This window comes from Gekko japonicus, unplaced genomic scaffold (assembly GCF_001447785.1).
Source record: "Gekko japonicus isolate JY-2015 unplaced genomic scaffold, Gekko_japonicus_V1.1 scaffold135, whole genome shotgun sequence".
In the NCBI taxonomy this organism is placed as follows: domain Eukaryota; kingdom Metazoa; phylum Chordata; class Lepidosauria; order Squamata; family Gekkonidae; genus Gekko; species Gekko japonicus.
The window spans coordinates 2,638,597-2,648,498 of record NW_015175359.1 but is presented as its reverse complement, the minus strand read 5'-3'; the positions used below and the strand labels follow the sequence as shown (position 1 = coordinate 2,648,498).

Here is a 9,902-nt window from a genome sequence, read left to right as displayed (position 1 = left end):
CAAACAAAGCTGCATTTGCAAAGGCCATCCTGGGCTTCCATGCCTCTGTGTTCTGGGACAACGTGCAGGCGTCACCATCACACACCAGGGACCCAATCTGGAATCAGCATAGAACCTGCATTCACTTCCTTGACATTCAGCAAATGTCTAATCCATCTGTTCCCTGCCTCTCCATCCCTCAACCCAGAAAGCCTGCTGCTGCGGAATGAAACCTCCTGCTTGCTAACCTCAGAAGAGGCAGGTACCTCAGGTAGAAGAAGAAGAGTTGGTTTTTATATCTTGCTTTTCTCTACCCTAAAGCGTCTCAAAGGTGCTCACAATCGTTGTCTCTTCCTCTCCCCACAACAGTCACCTTGCGAGGTAGGTGGGACTGAGAGAGCTCTGAGAGAACTGTGACTGGCCCAAGGTCACCCAGCAGCCTTCATGTGGAGGAGGAGTGGGGAATCAAACCCTGTTTTCCAGGTTAGAGTCTACTGCTCTTAACCACTATACCACACTGGTTCAAAATACCACTTGCTCCTTTGGATACAGCCAATACCACCTGCTGTGCTGAAGCCACTAGGCTAGCTGCCCCCACTCACCTTAAGCTTGTACGACCTCAGCTCATAGATGTTGGGTCCAGCCCGTGGCAAAGGCTCATTCCAAAAGCTGAATTCCAGGAGCAGCTGGTTCCTCCGGGAGAGCAGCATTTTACTTCTCTCTTTTTGGAAATCCCGGTAGGCCTAGGGAAGGGGGGGGCACTCGGTTAGGTAGGCAACTGTGGGCTGACCATGCAAGCCCTGGACATCTGTAACTTTGTAATGCACCACTGTGTTTGTTTGACCTGGTATTGTCTACTCTAGCGGGCAGGTATCCAAAATCAAGAGGGCAGAGGAGATGGGACAAAAGCTAGAGGAAGATTCCCGGCACTCAGCAAATGTGGCTTAATTCTGCTTAGGCGAACAGAAGAGATCAACCCAAGGTCACTTAGGGAGCAGGGGTACAAATGCTACATTGGCTGTGGCCACTGAAACACAGAGGCTCTTGCCACGGAGTGTGTCTGGCTGCCTTGTCACCCCCAAGCATTTAGGTAAAAGGAAAGTCATGCTAAATACCTGGTTCTCTCGCAGCTTGTTCATGCACTCCATGAGGGCTGGGTAGCCGCCACTGAATCGCCACAGGTGCACTAGGGTGAGGAAAGGTGAGGCTCGTATTCTTGCAAAGCCAGACAAAGCCCTGGCTAAGCACGCAGCCTGGTGCATGCCCCAAGCCACATTCCCTTCAAATGCCATCTAGAGGCAGCCCAAGACATGTGGTGAAGCCCAAGGCAGAAAATCCAAGTGCCACCCCCGCCCTAGTGGTAAAAACACAAACAGTGACATTGGCTGGCCTTGATGCCACCTTTCTGACCCCAGAGAACATCCAGGCCCCTGAACAGACTGGGAGTACACAAGCCACTAGTACTACACACACGCCACCCAAAACTGCTTCCACTCCTCACTACTGCTCCATCTTGGGAAACAAAATGGAAAACCGATGGAGGCCACCCAGCCAGCAAAATCCAAAGCTCTTGAACACAAAAGGTATACTGCCTCCACACGGAGAAGTTCCGCTTAGTTGCTGTGGTTAAACAGTTCCTGAAGCTTTTTTTTAAAGCTGCATTACTGGGCCTGACAGGTTAAGCAATGAGGGTCCCACCAAGGTGAAATTTGGAGCACCTAAACCCAGCCCTCTTTGGTTGCCCCCTTCCCTCACCTGCCTGGTCCTGTTCGCCATACCAAGTATTCCAGTTCCCAACCAAGTCACAAGGGTAATCGGGATCTGTGTGCAGCTTTGGAAGGACCTGCTCCCTGCAAAGAAGATGTGGAATCAAAAGGTGAATGTGGACTTTTCTGGTTGTCAGTGCTCATGTGTAGCAGGCCTGATGGGTCCAAAGAGCCACGGGGGCTCCCCATTGGGCTCTTTCCCAAGGTTGCAACCTGCCCTTCTTCTCCCATGATCTCAGAACAAAAGAAGATGTTTGTTTTGCATAATGGGAATATCAGAAGGAGGCCATACTTTCATCCAGGCTAAAATACATTCAGAGTTACTACTTTCCGGATGGGTAACAACAGCTATATAAATGTAAGAGGTGCTCTGCTGAATCAGACCAATGGTCCATCTAGTCCAGCAACCTGTTTTACACAGTGGCCAACCGGCAGGGTGCAAATACTTCCCCCTTAACGTTGTCTCTTAGCAACGGCATTCAGAAATCTACTGGATATGCAGGTTCCCTGAAGTCCCCATGGCAAATAGCCACTGATGGACTTCTCCTTCACAAACCTGTTTAAAATCCCTTTTAAAGCTATCTATGCTTAGAACTGTCATTAGGTCCACCAGCAAAAAAATTCAGAATTTCATTAAAATAATTTTCCACTGGCAGAACTGAAATCTGTCCAGTGCAGTCTCAACAAATCCTGGGGATTTCTAACTTACAAGACAAAGTCACTGTCTCCCCTCAAGGTGTTCTTTGCCCTCTTGCTCTGGCTACGCCTGTTCATGATCACCAGCTGCTATTAGGGGAATGGGCCATATCCAGACCAATCGTATCTTATGCTTTGCACAGAGATTTCTTTTAGGTCAAAAACAAAACAAAAACGACTCTCAAAGATGCATGCAGGCAAATAAGTACTTTTATATTTATTCACAAAAGGTAAGAACTTTCTGCTTATTCTTGTACTGTTTAATCTTTTGATTTCTCTTTGGAAACCAAACCATAGCTTTCCTTTCCTCTTTATATGCTGGGTGTTTGTGCACACACACACGTACTTCAGGGTTCTGGCCATACAAGCTTTCGATAGTCCTAAATGCTGCCACAAGACTATTGATTGCTTCTACCACAAAACAAAGTCCTGTGCATTTAAACCACACCTCTTTGCTCACCACTTTCTGTTGTCATCTTCTACAACCACAAAGAGAGGGGAAGAAAAACTAAACCAACCAAGCAAAAACCTCCAAAGGAAGTTTAGAAAGCTAGTTAAGGGCCAAAAGTTAAAAACGTCAATAGGTATAGACAAAAGTACATGTGTTTATTTCAGAAACATATAAAAACCTTGTAAGGGCCCAAATAAAGCATCATGTTCGAAGTGACAAATGCACAAAAAAGAACGATGTATGACCTGACGCGTTTTGCCTCACAAGAGCCTTCTTCAGAGGTCAAATAGTACAGAATACAAAATACACCATGCAGCAAAGTCCCTGTTACACTTGTAAGGCAATAAACAATTAATATAGGACCAAAAATGGAATGTTCCAATCTGGAATTGAATGACACACAAAAAGATTTTAGTTTGTGGGGCCCCAAATGTATCTGGCCTTGTGTCAGAAGTAACTGCATATACTGGAAACAGTAATAGTACCAATATTCAGTTTAGTACCAATAGTGCCAATATCCAGTTTAGGTCCTAAGAGTACCAGTAAAACTACCTTATCAGGCACAGTGTGACAGCAGAAACTCGGTCACATTCTAGACTGCAGTGTCAACTGGTGCTGGGAAACAGTTGGGCTCTGCAGCCTCTACCCTTCACGAGCCGAGGGCATGCACCCCCAAATACTCAGAGTATGGGGGGGGCAGGGGGGTGAAGGGACTTACGCCAGGCAGTTGTAGGCATCCAGACATTCAGGTTTCACATTGTGGACTGAAAGGAGAGAAAAAGAAGTGATGTCAGGAAAGCTGGAAGCCACCTCCCCATCTGCAGAGGAGAGACACAGAGTGCAGTGGCTCAGCTTGGGCTGAAACATAACCTCAGGCCTGCCTAGCAGCTTCCCTCAACAGCACAGCTGGGGAACAGTCAGCGGGGTCACGGCCATGGTATTGCAGCGGCACTTTTTTCTGCACCGTGCCAGCCCAACTGAACTGCTCAAAATCCAAATTCTGGAACCTGAGTTCCATGGGGAAAATATCACACAGATTAAGAGAGTGATGCAGTTTGCTTTACTCAGCAAACGCTTGCTCATCATCACATTTGAGTTACTAGAATCTGGACTTCGAGGAAGAGCTGTGGTGATAGCAAAAAAATACAGGGCAATGGAAGCGGGTTTGAATAGTGGACAGGCAGCCAAGCAGAAGCTGTGCAAGCTACACCCCTTCAACAATACAGCCCTTTCTCAGACTCTATTCATTTGCTTCCTTTATACTCTGCCTTTCTCCCCAAGAACATTATTCTCCTCACCTCTGTTTTACCATTACAACAACCCTGTGAGGCAGGTTAGACTCCAGAGTGTATAATGGTCCCAAGATCACCCAGCAAGCTCCCACAACAGAGCGGAGATTCAAGCCTGGATTTCCCAGAGGCTCGTCTGACACTCTAGCCATGACACCACGCTGGCTCTCTTTTCCATTTTCATATCTACCGTGAACAGCTGTAAGGGTCAGACACCGGATTAATTTTTCAAAGTTTTTCACAAAGACAAGTGGCGTACCAGTATTTGGACTGCACGATTAAGTGTGAACTGGGTTTGGTACACTAGTCAGAATCACCATCAGAATCATTTTGTTTATTAAGGTATTAAACCAGCATATGCACTAGTCAACTGACTAGTCAGATATTGCCAGCTGACAGCCTATTAAATTATCTAACTCCGATCAAATATTGTCAAATATTCAGTGAAGCCAAAGATGCCACTGTGTAGGGGGCAGCTCAGTTGTCTATTTCATTACAGCAGCCTTTGTGAGCAAGGGCACAACTGCTTGCCTCCTAGGTAGGAAGCAGATCCTGCCTCCTAAGTAGGAAACAGGAAGCACCTACCAGGAGCCTGCTATAACAGCTCACAGGAACCAAAGGACTCATCCAGTCCTAGTACAGACCATTCATAATTTACCTGTCCTACCTGTTCTGAGAGCCAGTTTGGTGTAGTGGTTAAGAGCATGAAGAGCCGGGTTTGATTCCCCACTTCTCCACATGCAGCTGCTGGTGTGACCTTGGGTCAGTCACAGTTCTCTCAGAACTGTTCTCTCAAGAGCTCTCGCAGCCCCACTTACCTCACAGGCAGTGTTCCCTCTAAGGTGAGTTAGTATGAGCTAGCTCACCATTTTTTAGCCTCCGGCTCACACATTTTTGTCTTAGCTCAGGAAGGATGGCTCCTGAGCAAACTAATTTATGCAGTAGCCAAATCGCTCGCTCACAACTTTAATGCCAACAAGCTCACAAAGTAGCATTTTTGCTCACAAGGAGCATTGCTCACAGGGTGTCTGTTGTGGGCAGGGGAAGGGACAGAAGATTGTAAGCCACTCTGAGACTCCTTTGGGTAGTGAAGGCAGGGGTGTAAATCCAATCTCTCCTTCTCCCAAGATGGGGCAAAGCCACAGTCCAGAAGACAAGGAATTCCCATGTCCTTTCAGCAGCTACAACCCTTCCGCACCCCAGACCCTGCCTTGCAGATTCCCTCCCCCAAAGCATGCACAGAAGCTCACAATAACTATAGAGGGGAAGGGAAGTAAAAGGACATGGGAGTGCAGCTCACACTGGATCTTGTACAGGTGGTTGGTCTCTTTCTTGGACAGAAGATTGGAATGAGCATCTTTTCGGGGATCCACTTTGTGGACAAAGAGGGAGCGGAACCAGCTACTTTCATTATCTTTGGAGTAGTCCCTGGAAAAAGACACAGAAGTGAAAAGAGTGGTCTACAAGAGGGCTACAGGTCAGAGGATATGGACACAAAGTTCATGCAGTCTGGGCACTACAGCATCTGTGGGGGGTTTTGTTTGAAGAATCAACTTCTTTTATACCCCATCTTTCTCCCCAACAGGGACCTAAAGTAGCTAAAGTCGTTCTCTTCTTCTCCACTTTATCCTCACAACAGGTCAAGAGTATGTGACTGGTCCAAAGACACCCAGTGAGCTTTCATGGCAAACTGGGGAGTCAAACCCGGTTCTCCCAGATCCTAGTTTGATACTGTAACACTAACAACTACACCTCACTAAATACGGGGCTGCCTCAGGTGAGTTAGGATAACTTCCAGGGGACCAGACACAAAAGCTTTGCAAAAGGTGATCTTTTCATTCCTTTAAGGCCTCATGTGACTCTCATAAATACCATGTATAGGCAGATCAATATTTTTACAGGTTCATGCCTTTTGTAAGACTTATTTGACCTTGACCAGTGGTCTTCAAACTTTCTACCTTCAGGATCACTTTTCTAGGACAAGCGTCTTCATTTTAAAAAAAACATACAATACTTTACAAACTTTACAAAAAGGAATGAGCAAAATTAAGAGCCTTCCCTGACCTCACAAGGCTCAGATATAGGGGTGGGCAGGCAGTCCTGTTATCAACCCTGGCTAATGCTATGGATCCAATATTCTACCAGAGCATGCTCTTCCTCTGTTTGAAGACAAAGTTTAAAAACAGAGACACACTTTTTATGGATCAAGACCTTTGCCCCATTACTAGTCATTCATTAATCTCAGAAACATAATGGTAAACAACCCTTTGCAGAGGTATCAAAGCCAATCAGCCCAGTACATTTCTAGCCCCTTGTAGGGTTCTGGTTGCTTGAACACCTATCATCCAGCCGCCCAAGGGCTGCTTGTCGTGTCTCTGAATGAATCATTGTTCTGGACTGGCTTCCTGGCCATTCCCTCCAGAGTAGGAGGACACAAAATACAATGGTGTAGGCATTTCTGAGAGCAAGTGCTTTAAAATTCAGTAAAGATAAAGCTTTTTAGGAGTGACACTTGACTTCACCATGTGACACATGAACTCAAGGAGAAAAATGTCAGCTCTGTCAGAAGTCCATTTCCTGCATGCCCCATATAACCTGTGTGGGCTTGAGTCCTTTCCCTGCCTCCCTTTATTTTCAAATTTATTTTACTGCCCTAGCACAACTACCAGCAAGGTTCAACTGCAGAACAGGACATACTGGTCTGGCATGAATAGGCCCCAACTCAGCCTCCTCTCCTAAACCCCTTCAGGGTCTTGCTCCTCTCTCTGGGGCCAAAGTCCCTTAACCAACATACATTCTCTCCTACTGCACCCAATCATGGACAAAAAAACATCACTTACACACAATGCCTAGATAGTACAAAGGGATATCACTGGGTCACTGCCAAGCCATTACAGCTCATAATTAGTTTTTAAACCGATTGAGTTCTCAATACAAACCAGGAATGATTAAAATACCCAATCCCCATTTATACACCACACACCCTTCCCCAGAAAAGAAGCATGAAGGTGCCTCCAAAGAGGCTTAAATGTCATTCCTAAATCCATTCTCTGGTCTCTCCTTAAATACATTTTCTTGGCTGTCAAGTTCCACCAACTACAATGGAATTAAACTTCTAAGGAAGAGTACAGAGAAGCACCTCCCCGTCCATAAAGACCCATTTCTCCACTCTGTCTCAGGTCAAGGGGGAAAACGTGTAAGGATGAAGATACAAGATCAGAAGCACAGGCTGGGTAAAGGACAGGTACAGACGGATGCAATGGTCAAACTAGATGGGCATGTGCAGAGCATGGGAGAAGGCATGGTGGTAGAAGAGCCAGAATGGAGGCACACAAGCAGAAAAAGGGGACACAGGGTGAGGGGTAGGAAGATTCAAACAGAAGAAAGCCCCATCCTCACTGGGCTGCACTGCTTTGTACTGCAGACAGGGACCCAGTCTCTAGCCAAGTTTTCTCTCAGATGCACCAGCATTCTAAATTCAAGAATTTCTTGTGCATGAAGGAGAATCAAGTCCTGTGAGCCTTTCACCTGCTGTCTGAATTGGTACAGCCGGGGGGGGGGGGCAACTCCACTGCTTGTTTATTTAGAGCATGCCCAACCTCCTGCAATACCTGCTTGAAGAGGCTTGAATTGCAAAGGTAGAAGCATAGACATTTGCAAGACATGTGGGCCTTTTTGAGTAACAGGAAGGGGGGGGGGAGGAAAGGTACCACAATCTCCAAATCGCACATTGGCTTGCATTCATCAGTCAAAGTCTGAACTGACTCAAGTCCTATTTGCAATGCATGTCATTTAGAGGTTCAACGCAGCAATTTTCAACTTCTATCTATCTAGGCATTCCAACATGGGGTCATCCTAAAGTAGACACACAAGCCACATCCACTAGCAGCTGACACCAGGGTTGAACCTCCTCAGGCTTATAGGTGTAAAAAAAGGGTGGCTGACGAGAATCAGTGCCTAAAGAATAAAGGTTTTTTTAAAATTATTAAGCAGCTAATAAAAAGGGTATTGTACAACAGTTAGAAAAAGCCCTGCCCCCAGGCATACAACAACAAAATTATAAGTGTTGGAAAGTGCTTAATTTGATGCCTGGTTTTATGGCTGCTATGGCATTGTTTGGATTTTACCTGCTGCTATTTCAACTGGGTTTATGCCTTGAAATGGAGTCCCTTTGAGTACCTTGGCACAGAGAAAGCTGCTCACCTACATTAAATTAGGCATTTACCAAAGAGCAGGGGCAGGGAGGACACGAGTACACAGGGGAACAACTACTGCTAATCCAACCCCAGTCTTCAAAGCAGTATTTCCTATTCCCTATCAATGCAGAGGCAAATGAGGCACCTTGAAAGCATCTGAAGCTTTGTGTTAGCACCTGCAACACAAGAGCCCGGTAGCACTCCTCAAGGGGCAGATTCGGTCCTGCAACTGCTGACCCGTGATCTGGTCTCCAAGGGTGAATTAATTAATTAAGACAAGGGAAGTAAGAAGCTACCAGGGCCCCCCAATCACTTAAGAACAAAAACTCAAGCTCTGTGGCAGAGAAGGGCCCGGCCTGCCTCTACGGCGCCCCAGCAATCAGCGCCAGACCTATTACTATCGTCGTCAGGCCTCAGGCCTTGAGTACAGGAACAAACAGTAAAGACGCGCGCCTTGCGCAACTTTGCCTGGCCGCTAAAGAGTCTATATGACTCACAGCTCCGCGTGCCACAGGTGTGGGAGAGTGTAACTTGCAAGATGATTTGAGCCCGCTACCTCTTTGCGTGTTCGAAAAGTTGCGCCTTTCCAAAAGAGAGGCGCGGGGCGCACGCACAGAGAGGGGTTCCGGAGGCACCGAGGGGGAAGGGCGCGCAGCCCAGCCAGGATCGGAGCCGAGAGGGAGAAGGGCCCAGGAGGAAACGGCTGCCTCCGCTGCCGAGCCACAACTGCTCACCGGGCGGCGCCGCCACCGCCGCTGCGGGCCACGTAGAATCCTCCGCCCCGCACTAGCAGCAAACGCCGTGCCGGGATACTGCAGACCCGCATCGCCATTTTCGCTGTGCGACTACCCGACTCCAGCAAGCGGCGGGGAGGGACGAGCGACGGAACTGGGCGGCTCTCCGCCACCCCGAAGTGCAGCCAACTCCGCCCCACGGAGAAGTAGCCGCCTCCACTAGTGAGAGCTTAATTCGAGCGCGGCTTTTCAGGTTCCTAATGAGCTTCCCAGAATGTCTCGTACAGATCTTCCCGTTCTTTCCGCGCTCACTCTGAAATAAGACCCCCCCCGTGTTGGTCTGAAGCAGCAGAACAGATTTAGAGTCCAGTGGCACGTTTAAGACCAACAAATGTTTATTCATGGTATGAGCTTTCGTGTGCACGCACACGTTCTCAAATACATTGGAATGGCAGGGAGGGTTAAAAGTTATAGCCAGAGAATGAACCGCAAATTAACATGTAACGTGATGATGTTCAAGATATGCGAAGTGAAAGCTAAGCAACAGTTTAGTTTTGTTCAGCTAAGTAACAAGAAGGTTCTAAGGTCAGTTTCAAAGCAATAAAAATGTCAAAATAGCACATAAGTGTCCAAAGTTTTATTTTCTAATTGTAGAAAGTTTTTGAGGGGGATGTACTGTTATGTCAGCACAGACATCCCAATAGCCTTTTAATTACATCCCGTATTCTAATATAGCTTAATAGTGATTGGTGACCCCTTGCTCTGACCTGCAGGGACCCCCTAACACAGTC

At 47.1% G+C, this 9,902-nt stretch overlaps 1 protein-coding gene across 1 annotated transcript in view; it reads right to left on the bottom strand.

Moving 5' to 3' along the window:
• Positions 1 to 9,235, bottom strand: part of NIPSNAP1 (nipsnap homolog 1 (C. elegans)) — a 16,388-nt gene extending 7,153 nt beyond the window's left edge. Inside the window, exons 1-6 of the mRNA XM_015425322.1 lie at positions 9,112 to 9,235; positions 5,482 to 5,609; positions 3,611 to 3,656; positions 1,735 to 1,829; positions 1,095 to 1,165; positions 582 to 722 (exon numbers count right to left, since the gene is read on the bottom strand). Coding sequence (XP_015280808.1) covers positions 582 to 722; positions 1,095 to 1,165; positions 1,735 to 1,829; positions 3,611 to 3,656; positions 5,482 to 5,609; positions 9,112 to 9,209 — 579 coding nt within the window. The 5' untranslated portion in view covers positions 9,210 to 9,235. The remainder of the gene's footprint in view (positions 1 to 581; positions 723 to 1,094; positions 1,166 to 1,734; positions 1,830 to 3,610; positions 3,657 to 5,481; positions 5,610 to 9,111) is intronic.
• Between the last annotated feature and the right edge of the window lie 667 nt (positions 9,236 to 9,902).